The sequence below is a fragment of the Acinonyx jubatus genome, chromosome B1 (genome assembly GCF_027475565.1).
Source record: "Acinonyx jubatus isolate Ajub_Pintada_27869175 chromosome B1, VMU_Ajub_asm_v1.0, whole genome shotgun sequence".
Classification (NCBI taxonomy): domain Eukaryota; kingdom Metazoa; phylum Chordata; class Mammalia; order Carnivora; family Felidae; genus Acinonyx; species Acinonyx jubatus.
In genome coordinates, this window is record NC_069382.1 from 201,286,925 (window position 1) to 201,299,249 (window position 12,325).

General features: G+C 62.4%; 3 protein-coding genes across 3 annotated transcripts in view; 2 read left to right on the plus strand and 1 right to left on the minus strand.

Annotated features, from left to right (window-relative positions):
* LOC113600255 (sulfate anion transporter 1-like) overlaps positions 1 to 2,831 on the plus strand; it is a 3,305-nt gene extending 474 nt beyond the window's left edge. Inside the window, exon 2 of the mRNA XM_027062818.2 lies at positions 101 to 2,831. Coding sequence (XP_026918619.1) covers positions 101 to 1,633 — 1,533 coding nt within the window. The 3' untranslated portion in view covers positions 1,634 to 2,831. The remainder of the gene's footprint in view (positions 1 to 100) is intronic.
* IDUA (alpha-L-iduronidase) overlaps positions 1 to 3,648 on the minus strand; it is a 15,049-nt gene extending 11,401 nt beyond the window's left edge. The window contains exons 1-2 of the mRNA XM_027062713.2: positions 3,390 to 3,648; positions 2,499 to 2,639 (exon numbers count right to left, since the gene is read on the minus strand). Coding sequence (XP_026918514.1) covers positions 2,499 to 2,639; positions 3,390 to 3,544 — 296 coding nt within the window. The 5' untranslated portion in view covers positions 3,545 to 3,648. The remainder of the gene's footprint in view (positions 1 to 2,498; positions 2,640 to 3,389) is intronic.
* The window catches only part of LOC106981826 (sulfate anion transporter 1), a 13,629-nt gene extending 4,476 nt beyond the window's left edge, over positions 1 to 9,153 (plus strand). The window contains 2 exon segments of the mRNA XM_053217740.1: positions 8,527 to 8,557; positions 8,560 to 9,153. Coding sequence (XP_053073715.1) covers positions 8,527 to 8,557; positions 8,560 to 8,612 — 84 coding nt within the window. The 3' untranslated portion in view covers positions 8,613 to 9,153.
* Positions 9,154 to 12,325: the final 3,172 nt, after the last annotated feature.

Sequence of the window (12,325 nt, forward strand, 5' to 3'; positions counted from 1 at the left end):
CGTTCGGGGAAGCAGCGGCAGCGGCGAGAAGGGGTGTGGGGCTCTGTGCCGCGGCCGCCCCGTCGGCGGCACCGCTGCCCTGACCGCGCTCTGTCCGCAGGTCCTCATGGGCATCCTCCGGCTGGGCTTCGTGTCCACCTACCTCTCACAGCCCCTGCTCGACGGCTTTGCCATGGGGGCCTCGGTGACCATCCTGACCTCCCAGCTGAAGCACCTGCTGGGCGTGAGGGTCCCACGGCACCAAGGGCCGGGCATGGTGGTCAGCACGTGGCTGAGCCTGCTGCGCGGCGCCGGCCAGGCCAACCTGTGCGACGTGCTCACCAGCGCCACGTGCCTGGCCGTGCTGCTGGCCGCTAAGGAGCTGTCAGACCGCTGCCGCCACCGCCTGAAGGTGCCGCTGCCCACGGAGCTGCTGGTCATCGTGGCGGCCACGCTGGCGTCCCACTTCGGACGGCTCCACGAGCGCTTTGGCTCCAGCGTGGCCGGCGACATCCCCACCGGGTTCGTGGCCCCCCGGCTGCCCGACCCCGGGCTGATGCGGCGCGTGGTGCTGGACGCCGTGCCCCTGGCGCTGGTGAGCTCCGCCTTCTCCGTGTCCCTGGCGGAGATGTTCGCCCGGAGCCACGGCTACTCCGTGCGAGCCAACCAGGAGCTGCTGGCCGTGGGCTGCTGTAACGTGCTGCCTGCCTTCTTCCACTGCTTCGCCACCAGCGCCGCCCTGTCCAAGAGCCTGGTGAAGACGGCCACCGGCTGCCACACGCAGCTGTCCAGCGTGGTCAGCGCCGCCGTGGTGCTGCTGGTGCTGCTGGTGCTGGCGCCGCTGTTCCGGGACCTGCAGCGGAGCGTGCTGGCCTGCGTCATCATCGTCAGCCTGCGCGGGGCCCTGCGCAAAGCTTGGGACGTCCCGCAGCTGTGGCGGCTCAGCCCGGCCGATGCGCTGGTCTGGGTGGCCACCGCGGCCACCTGTGTGCTGGTCAGCGTCGAGGCGGGGCTGCTGGCGGGCGTCCTCCTGTCCCTGCTCAGCCTGGCTGGCCGCACGCAACGCCCACGGGCCACCCTGCTCGCTCAGATTGGGGACTCGGGCTTCTACGAGGACGCCGCGGAGTTTGAGGGCCTGGTCCCTGAGCCGGGCGTGCACGTGTTCCGCTTCGCGGGGCCGCTCTACTATGCCAACAAGGACTTCTTCCTGCGCTCGCTCTACAGACTCACGGGGCTGGATGCGGGGACGGCGGCCACCACGAGGAAGGAGCGGGGCCCGGAGGCCAGGGTCGGCGAGGGAGACCCCGTCGAGGGCACGGACCCGGGCCCAGCCAGCAGCACGGCCGCACGGCTGGTGCCCCCGGCGGCCGGCTTCCACGCGGTGGTCATCGACTGCGCTCCGCTGCTGTTCCTGGACGCGGCCGGCGTGGCCGCGCTGCAGAACCTGCGCCGAGATTACAGGGCCCTGGGCATCACGCTGCTCCTGGCCTGCTGCAGTCCCCCCGTGAGGGACACCCTGAGGAGAGGCGGGTTCCTCGGGGACGACACGGAGGACGCCGCCGAGGAGGGGCAGCTGTTCCACAGCGTGCACAGCGCCGTGCAGGTGGCCCGAGCCCGCCACGGGGAGCAGGCGGCCGCCGACTCCACCCTCTAGTGCGGCCGGTGCCCGACGCCAGCCTGACCGCCCTTCCGGGAGCCCTGGGCAGACAGCCTCACGCCATCGGTCACTGACATCAATGAGCACAGTCGCCACTGCCCCCCCCCCACCCCCCCGCCGCCCCCGCCCCGAGACCGATGCTGTGCCCTGGAAGAACCAGGGAACACACAAAGGACTCGGACACTTGAACATCCAGGAACTACGCCTTTGAAACAAGCCACCACAGCCACCCCGGGCCCTGGTGCTGTGTGTACGCGGTGCTGCAGGGTCAGTCTGACGCTGGCTGTCACCGTCCCGTTTGAACAAGGGCCCGAGGCAATCACGAGGCCTCCCTTGGCCCGCCGGGCCCCAGTCCCACTGGCCACAGCGGGAGGGTCTGTGTCTCTGGGAGCCCTTCAAACACACACCCAAGTGCTCCTTACATCTCATGCCTCGGCCAGGCTGAGCTTTGCAAGGCCAAAGGTGGGGTGATCGACCCAAGTTCCGCTCAGCCCTTGGGCGGCGCTCCTGCAAAGCCTGACCTGAGGACACGGGGCACCAGGTGCGTGGGCGCATGCTCTCCGGGGCTGGCTCCAGCCACAAAGCTGGCACAGTGGGACACCCACCTGACCCCGAGCCTCCAAGTCCTGTCCGGTGGGAAGCCAGCTGTGCCCAAACTCGGGGCTGCCCCGGCATCCCCCACGGCCCCGTGCGGCCTCCTCCACGGAGGACATTTTGCCAGGAGGTGTCAGGGCACCCCCTCCGCTCTGCCCCCCCATCACAGCCCACACTGCACCACACTGTCCTCCCGGACGCTGCCTCCTCTCGGCCTTGGTCTTCGTCTCCAGTAAGGGGGCTCTGCCCAGCTGCCCCCATCACTCACCTGGCCGTGATGAGCTCCAGCAGCCAGTGGGTCCGGACCTGCTCGATGCCGCCGTGGGGGACAGCGCCCACGTAGGCCATGTTGAGCTGCTGGTCCCAGCTGAGGTCATACTGGTCAGCCTGGCTGTGAGGCAGTGGGGGACTGGGGACAGAACAAGGGGGAATGGGCCATTAGTCCCCAGGGGCGGGGCACCAGAACAGCCCCTGCAGCTACAAATCCAGGGCCCCAGATTGCCCCGGGACACCAGTCCCCAGCAGCTGGACCCTGGAGTGCCCGCCGATGAATTTTACTGTCCCTGTTGTAATAAAATGGCCCCTAACGCCAGGAATGCCACAGAGGCTCATGTTTATGGAAATGGGGGCTCCCTGAGGAGAGAGGACCACATCCCAATACCCTGTTCCTTGTCCCACCAGCCAGGTGATCTTGGTTATAAGAATGACACGGGGGGAGGGGAGATAGGCAGACACGGAGAGGGGGATGGGGGTTGATAGGCCCCCTACAGGCGTGTCCGACTCCACTGGGGCTGCCCCCTTGGGAGGGGCCTGCGCCGCAGCCCCTCCTGCAGCCTGGCCTGCCCCCCAGCGGCCAACGGGCAAAATCAGCGAGCGTCCGCAGGCCTCCACCACACGGGGTGCCCGCTCAGAAAAGCCCGGGGCGCACGCAAACACCGCGTGGCTCAGGCCGACAGAGGAAACCACGGTCTGACTGCAGGACGGCTCCACGAGGAAGGAGGAGGCGGCCGTGGGCGCGGGAGCCCGAGTCCCTCCGATGCAACAAGGGGTCCAGGGAGATCGCGGGCGGGGAGCGCGTCCCGGGCCTGGGAGAGGCGCGCGGCGGGATGCAGGCGACAGCGGCCTCTCGGGCCTCAGTTTCCCCGCGCGGAGCGCTCACCAAAAGCCGGTGCTCCTCCAGAAGGGCCGCAGGGGCCGCAGCGCTCGGGCCGCGTCCACGAGCACCAGGTGCGGGGCCTCGGCCAGGGCCGGGGGCGCGGCCAGCAGCGCGACCAGGAGCGCGAGCGGCGCGGCGCGGGAGCGCGGGGGCCGCATGGCCGAGCGCGGCGGGGCCGGGGGGAGAGGCGCACACGGTCCCTTAGGCCCGGCAGGTCCCCCGCGCTCCGGGAGCCGAGGTCGGCGCAGCGCAGGCCGGTTCCGCCTCCGGGTCGCACGCCACGTGACCGCCACCTTGGGGGCGGGGACCGGGGCGCCGGGCCGGGTCCGGGTGGGTCCTCGGAATCTGGGCGCGGGGGGCCGACGAGCGAGCGGGGATTAGGGGGCCGGGCCGCCGCGGTGGGGGTCCCCGCCCGGCTCCAGCCCCGGGCATCCCCGCACGCCGCCCCTTCCCGGCTGGGTCCTTCCCTGGTGCCGGTGCGGGTTCCCGCTCGTCGGCTGTGCGCGGGCGCCTCCTGCAAGCGCGCCCCGCCGTCCGGGGGCTCCGGTGTAAGCCGTTGTCTTGGTCGTGCTTCGGGGGATCGCCCCGGAGGCCGGGAAGTAGCCTAATGCGCGGGTCAGGCGGCCGCTTGACGGCTCAGACTTACGATGGCCGGACAGTGGGCACGGGTGGTCAGACGTGGGGCACATTTGGAAGGTGAGCGCTAGGACCTGCGATGGATTGGATGCAGGGGCGGGAGGAAGGAGCAGAGTCGAAGGTGACTCCCTGGGGCTTCCGCTTGGCACAGCGGGGCGCCCGGGTGGCTCAGGTCATGATCTGGCAGCCTCTGAGGTGAGGTGAGGTCGAGTTCCGCCCACGGGCTCTGTGCTCACAGCTGGGAGCCGGAGCCTGCTTCCGATTCTGTGTCTCCCTCTCTCTCTGCCCCTCCCCCATTCTCTCTGGTTTTCTCTCTCTCAAAAATAAATAGACATTAAAAGAATGAAAAAAAAAAAGGAGGAGCAGGTGTGGTCAGGGGATAAGCTGCTGAAAGGGCGGGCCTACGCCAGCGACTCCATCTTGTTCTGTGTCCTTCACCTTGACCACACCTCCTCCCCTTGAGTAACCCTCCCCCCCCCCCCTCACCTGCCTAACAGGACTCAACCCTTCCCCAGGACCCTTCCCCAGCCAATCGGCTGAGGCCATAGCCATTACCTCACCAACTGCCCCCAGGCCCCAATAAAACCTTTGTCCTTTTGAAACTCGCTCTCTTTCCCTGGTATCTCACCGCTGCGTCGGTGCAGGTAGGGGATTGAGCTCGAGCTAGCTCGAATAAAGGCTCTTTGCTTTTGCATCGGACTCGGCTCCCTAGTGGTCTTTGGGGATCACGAATTCTGGGCATAACACTGCCTGCCAGGAGCCAAGTGAACATTTCGAACAGACAGCTGGGTGATGGGGCCTGGGTGTGGGGCAGGTGGCCTTGAGGCGTTAATGTTTACGCTTTAAGCTGTACACGTGCCCTGGGCAAGTCAGACAGCACTGCGTCTCCAAACACCAGAAGTCTCACCACACCGGGAAGACCCCTGTGCTGACACCACCCTCCCTCCATCCACAGAGCCCAAGGTACCAGTCCCTTCGGTTGGTGGCACAAAGTACATCTGAAGAGAAAAGAGCTGGCGATCTTTTTTTTTTTTTTAATATTTATTCATTTTTGAGAGACAGAGAGAGAGAGCATGTGCGCAGGTGGGGGGCAGGCAGAGAGAGATGGGGGACAGAGGATCTGAAGGGAGGTCCACGCTGTCAGCACAGAGCCCGACGCGGGGCTCGAACCCATGAACTATGAGATCATGACCTGAGCGGAAGTCGGACGCTCAACCGACTGAGCCACCCAGGCGCCCCAAGAGCTGGTGATCTTCTAAAAGTGAGGGAGGATAGCCAGCTACAAAATCAAGACGTGCCGCGAAGCCCGAGAGGAAAGGCACGAAGGAAGCAGAACCCGAACACGTGGTGACGGAGTGCTGAAGCCAGAGACGGATGACGTGCCCCCAGAGCACACGGACTTTTCAACAGGAGCCACCGAAGCCAGCGGACAAGGAGTCCTGGAAATAAACAAGTGGCAAGCTGGAGTCTGAATCCGGCAAGAAGTGCACTTCAAAAGAGGTCAAATAAAGACGTTTTGGAGAAATGAGCTCCGCGGACGCTGGCCGCCACTGGCCCTCACTCGAGGAAACAGTACCTGGCGTCCGTCCTTCAAGCGGGAGAACGACCCAGCCCGGCCCAGAGGCAGAGGACGGGTGTGCAGGATACAGATCTCACGGGGAGCGGTTTGCAAAACGGTAACGTGACACCTGGGGCTTCTACACGGCAGAGAATTGAAGTGCCCGACGGTAGCGCGGAAGTCGTGAGCGGAACAGACGCGCTGTGAGCGGCTGGCCCGCCGCGGTGTCCACGGGCCTAACCCCCAGGGCCTCTGAGGGCGACCTTACGCGGTGAAGGCACTCGCAGGTGCGATTAAGCTAAGGATCTTGAGGTGGGGAGATGATCCGGGATGATCCGAACGGGCCCTACGCGTCACCACGGCGTCCTCGCGAGGGGGGCCGAGGGGGATCTGACAGGGAGGAGGCCGCGCAAAGACCTCAGAAGAGAGAGGCGGTCAGATTGTTCTCAAGTGTGTGCTCGGGGCCTGTCGTCACTGCTGTGCTAAGACGGGGAAATGATAGCCGTGAGGGAAGAAGTTCACACTCCCGTCCCGAGAAGCAGGAGGCCAGACGCGTGGTTCGGCGCCACACAGAGACACGAGGGAGGGGAGAGATCGGTGAGGGGCCTCACACGGTGCGTCTCCATTGCACAGAAGCTGGACGCTTCCCTTGGTGCAGGAAGGGCGGCGGGGAAGCTTTTAAAGTCGGTGTGAGTTGGGCAAAGGGCCCTTAGCGAAGGGAGCTTAAGGCCCGGGGCGAGACAGTGACTGACTGGGGTCCATTTATCGGACTGGGATACGAAAGAGTGAGGAGCCCCCTACGTGTCTCAGTGAAAGCGGCTCTGTGGAAGGTCTCGGGATGTGACAAGTGACCTGTGTCTCTGTTACCGTGTCAGTGACGCCTGTAACTCCAAAGGGAATGAGTATGTCTCGGCAGGACTCGTATCATGGCCTCGGCATACCTGGAGACACGTGGGATTTTTGGCGGTGTTTTCGGCATCTGTGAGGCACGGGACGCCAGCCTTCTTCACTCCGAAGGGGACGGTTCTCCGGCAGTGGCCTGACAGTGCGGAGTCAGTGTGGACACGGGCCGTCGTTGGCCAGAGCGTCTGCTGCTGAGACAACCGCGTGGAGTCTGGCCAAAGGACCGGCCCTTGGGTCCCGTCCCCGCTCAGGGACGCCCTGGCAGCCATGCTCCCCCGGGCGCCACCGCACACGGTGGCCCGTGGCCCGCCGGCTCCCGGGCCGCCGGGGGTCTGGGGAGGAACGTGTTGCCGGCGAACCGTGAACAGGACCGAGAGCTGCTGGCCCCTGCGTCCTAGGGACTCTGTCCCAGGAGTCCCCCCGGAGGAGAGCGCAGGCTGGGTCAGGGCCTGCGGGCCCCGGGCAGCCTGGAGGGGGCACGGGGTCCTTCCGGGTGTGGAAGCGGCCCCGGCCGATGGGCCGCTGAGACGGGCACAGATCCGACGTCTCGGGAAACAGCACGGCGTTGACCCTGACGGTCGGGCTGCGGCACCGGCTCGTGCAAATGTACTGTCAGCTGCCCCAGGGTTCCCAGGTGAAACAACAGGCAAATTGGGCCTGTATTTTCTCCCCTTATGTGGTTTTTTTCTCCCCCCCCCCGTTTTAGGCTTTTCATTCCTGCGTCAGGGGAAGCGGCAGAAGGGCCTGTGGGGCCTCCCCTGGGCGGGCCTCAACTGCAGCGGCTCCCCTCCCCCCTGCTTCTCCTCTTCAGAACCTTATTTTTCCTCTTTTTTACAAATATTTCTTATTCAAAACATGTTTTTAACATTTATTTATCCTTGAGAAAGAGACAGAGACAGAGGGCAAGCAGGGGAGGGGAGAGGGACAGAGAGAGAGGGAGACACAGAATCCGAAGCAGGCTCCGGGCTCCGAGCCGTCAGCACAGAGCCCGACGCGGGGCTCGAACCCACGAACCGTGAGAGCGTGACCTGAGGCGAAGTCGGACGCTTAACCGACGGAGCCCCCCAGGTGCCCCTTTTCTCGTAAACAAGATCTGGCTTGTATCTCTGGGCAGGTAAAAACCTTTTCCCCCTGACTGTTTTTGCTTACTTTCTCCATTCTCGACGCTCTGGCATTTGGGCCTTGGGCCTGGAGAGGGTGCCCCTCCTGGGGCTAGTCAGTTCCTGGAGAGGGCCTTCGCTGCAGACGGACCAAGCCAAGCCCGCACCCCCACACGCCCTTCATCTCTCTCACGCGCCAAACCAACAACCCCTCCCCCAAAGTCACCCCATGGCCAGATGCCGGACACCCAGGGACCACCGCTGTAGCCTAGGCCTGACGAAATGGTTCAAACTACCCAATCCTAAACTTACTTACCCTGAGCCTGCTGCCCACCCGTCCCTTCCCGCGAGAACCCCAGTGAAGGGCAGTTGTTTCCATTTCTGTCCCCTTATCATATCTGATTAAAACGAATCCCGGGAACAAATTTCAGAGCAAAGATGCCATACTTTGATGACGGAGGAAGGGGTCATGAGCACAGGAACGCAAGGAACACAGCTCTAGAAGGTGGCGAAGGCCAGCCGTCGTCCTCTGTGGGGGGCATGGTCCCGCCCATCCCTTGAGCACACGCAGTGGGCTTCTGCTATCAGATCCGGACTGTGGAGCCACCACGGGAGGCAGCGTGGCACGGGCCAAAGACGGACAGGCACCACAGGGGCACAGCAGGTCCACACAACGGCATGGATTCACACAGGGCCTTGGTCATATGGTCGTATGATTTTGTAAAGCTTGCTAAAGGGAGATACTATGAGCACAACAGTTCCCACACTGCCTCAAGCTCCCCGGTCACTTCCCCTGTCACCGGGGTGGTTCGGGGTGGGTGGGTGGGGGGCTTTTCAGGATCCGGTCAAGGGGAAGCTGAGCTGTGAAAACACGAGTCGGGGTTTAGCGGAGTATATGTATGTCCTTCCTAGTCACTTCCTCGCACAGCAAAGTTAATGCCAGATACCCTGGCACAGAAAACACTTCCAGGAACACCCTGGCAATTAACCAAAAGGAGTGAATCACACGGACTTTTGGAGAGGGATTAAACGTTCCGCTGATTTAACAGGAAATGCTGACATCAAGATAACGTAGAACCCTAACAGCCAGTGGGACGAGGACATGATGGAAGGCGGTTCATCGGATCCGTAAGGGCTTTTGAGATTAGTCACAACACAAGAAAGTGCACTGTCCCAAGACTTTCCAGCTCGTAAATGAAACTCGTCAAAGTTCTCTCCAAATTTGTGGTCGTAACAATGGATATGAGCTGCGAGTAATGAGCTGTCAAGTGAGGACTTTTGTAAAAGAGAAGTCATCATTTTGTTTTCAATCTGCTGCGTTAGAGACACTGAGTTCTCCTTCTCTTTTGTCCTTGGAAAGTAATATCTCAAAGTTGTTATGAGACAATAGAAGCACGTGGGGGGCTCCGTCAGTCGAGCATCTGACTTCGGCTCAGGTCACAATCTCACAGTTGTGAGTTCGAGCCTGTCATCAGGCTTACCGCTGTCAGTACGGAGCCCGCTTCAGCTCCTCTGCTCGACCCCTCTGCCCCTCCCCTGCTCGTGCTCTCTCTCTCAGAAATAAAAAATAAACATAAAAAAGGAAGAGACAATAAAAAATGTAGATGATAAATGTGTCATAGTGGAGTGCCATGCAGTTATGAATAAAAATTGTACTTCCTGGATTTGGGGATGTTTGTGCTGTTGTCAATTTTTTAAAAGAGTATTATTTTTTCTCTCATTCTGAATAAATACGCATCTACTTGTATCATAACTTGCATTCTTTCCTAAAGGGAGAGGCTGTCCCAGACCCGGACAGGCTCAGCACCATGCTCCCCAGGGGGCGGCCAGGGGACCCTGCCTCGCCCACACTGCCCAGGCAGGGGCTGGCCTGCCGCCTCGGGGGAGGCAAACGCTTCCGGAGCCAGGAGCATCTCCGTGGCCTGAGGGCAGGCGGGTGCTTGAACAGAACGCAAAGGCCCTCACCAGAAAGAAAAGGCTCGTCAGTGGGACGAGGCGAAAACTTAAGAAGGCCTCCTCACCCACAGCCACCAGTGAAGGAGTGACAAGCCCATCCTGGCGTGGGGGAGGCGGAGCTGACGCGGTCAAGCTTCGATATTCGCGGATGCTCCAGTCACCAGATTCACCTGCCCGCGGACGCTCATTGGTAACCCCACGACTAACCCTGCCGGCGCTTTCCGGTCATCCGGGGACCGCACAGAGCAGCGAGGAACCAGTGTCGGGACAGGCACGTCCCGTCCCGGACGGAGGCGGCAGGAGGCCACGCCCCGTCTCCTCGCTTGGGCTCATGCTGTAAACACGGGTCCTTTTTGCTGTCCGTCTAGCGCGACGTCTCCCGCAGTTTTGTGCTTTCTGTTGGTGACTCCACGGCTTGACAGGGCCCCCCTCCCCGCCCCCCCCCCGCCCCTGCCGCGTGCCGCTCAAGTCCCCCCAGAGGCCGAGATGTGCCCGCGGAGGAGACCCCGTGTCAGGTGGGCTCCGTCGGGGCGCGAGGTCCGCTGACGCCGGCGTGGGCGGCGTGGGGACTCTGTGTGAACGGGTCGACCACGTGTTAGATAAAGTGTCTTCAGACGGAAGTCCGCACCGAACACGGCTCCGTGCTGAGCCGCGGATGAAAACGTGACCCGACGCTCCCAGGGAGCCGACCCTGCATTTCCCCGGGAGCTGGTGTTCCCGCGTTGACGGAGCCCGGCGGCCGCGGACGCCACCTACAGACTGTAGCCGGCAAAATAATAAACATGTGAAGAACTACGAACCAATAAGAAGAAGGTGCTCAAAACACAATGATCAGGATACTGAAGAGCAGGGCTGCGGGGGCGGAGGAGTCCGGGACGAGGGAAGGGCCTTCCTCATCACCAAGGGCAGGAGCGAAAACCAGCCAGTTCGTCTGCACCCCTCCCAGAAAGGTGGAGACGGTGGAAGCCGTTAGTGTCTGGGGTTGTCACAAACGGGCAACACGGAGAAATCTACCCGCTGGCGGACGTGGACGTTTTTACTTCTGTGCAGACTTATTCTTGTCCAGGATTATCTTCTAAGGTGAACATGGCACGTCTCACGGCGGAGCAGTGTCATTCCCGCGGGCGTGTGTACCCGTGGCACTCAAACCCGTGGCACTCAAACCCGTGGATCGGAGCTCCTGCAGGGATTTCACACAGCAGCCGAGGTCTGGCACCAGTGCGCAAGCCCGTTAGCAGCAGACACAAGGCACCGTGACAGCTGCAGTAGGACAGCCGTTTCTGTGCGACTGTGCACCAGCAACAAGGAGGCCCACGAGCGGAGCTCAAAATAAAACAGGTTTAGAAGGCGGTCACCAAATAACGTGCAGCTGGCCCATTTCTGTGTCTGGTTTGACGGGGTTCCTGTAACAGCCCCACAAGCTGGGTGGCTTCGACAGCAGACAGTTGTTCTCCAGGGAGAGAATTCGGGTGTCAAAACTCCAACCCCCATGGGTTGGTATTTGGAGGCAGGGCCTCTGAGGGTGAATCACGTGGGATGGGGTTAAGTGCCCTTATAGACACCGGGCAGCGTGCTTGCACTCTCTCTCCTGCCACGTAGGGAGTCACAGTGGGAAGGCCACAGTCTGCATGTCAGGAACAGAGCCTTCACCAGGACCTGACCGTGCAGCCCCCGGTCTTGGACCTCCAGCCTCCAGAACCATGAAAAGTCAAGTGTGCTGTTGGAGCCCCCGAGCCCGTGGTGTTGTGCTACGGCTCCTGAGCCGACCAAGCCAGTGCGGGGGTGGGAAGGGGAGAGAGACAGCCTGTGGACCCGAAGCTATCCCCAGGAGCATGGACGTGGAGCGGGCCCCCCAGATCCTCGGGGGGCACCCTGTTCCAGGAAGAGACTGTTTCAGCGTCAGCCAGAAGCTGGCGACTATTTTGCAAGGTGTTCCAAGAGGCTGGGGGCAAGGTTGGTGGAAGCGTGTGTCTGCCACGTTCACAGACACGCTGTGTCAGAGAGCACAGTTGTGGCTCTGCAGACCCGGACACACGCGATTTCATTTCTCACGGTGTTGCCCCCGCCCTCCACTTTGTCACGAACGGAGAGAGATATATCCTTCAGTCCTGTTTCCTGAGAAGTCAGCGGTAGTCTGGATCCCGTGGAGCGGTCTTCCATAGAAATCTCCGCCTTCTCACAGGCACGTGGGTCGTAGTCCCCTCGGGGCCAAGAGGCAGGTCGGTTCTGGGGCCTGGCTCTCTGGCCCGGCCCTCACCTATGACCTGCCACCTGGCTGAGGGCCGGTTTGGGGAGCTGGGTGGGCTGAAGCCAGAACGGGGGGGACGAGGAGACCAGGAGAGGACCAGGGCCTGTGAGCCCTTTGTTTCCTCTGCTGGGGCGCCTTCCTGCCGCCCCAGGCCTGCCCCTCCCGGGCACTCAGTCCTGGCTCCCTCCGACCACAGGTGGCACCAACACACAAACTGGCATTTCCAGGCTATTTTTCAGTTTGTTGTCGGTCCCCCCCAGAACTCAGCTCCAGGAGGGCAGACATGCCAGCCCAGTGCTTGGGATGTGCAGCGGGTGCTCTGTGAATTCTGGACAAATGAAGCCCCCTCCTGGGATTGATGGCCAGCATCCTCTGCCTTCTCAGGACCCCGACTTTGGCACTGCCCTCCCTCTCCCTCTGCTGTCTGTACCTGGACCCCCTCAGCCAACCAGGGCAGTGTAACCCTCTCTGTCCCTCCCTCCACAAGCCCTGCACACATCCAGCCGTCTCCTTCGTAGCATTTGTGGTCACTACGCCC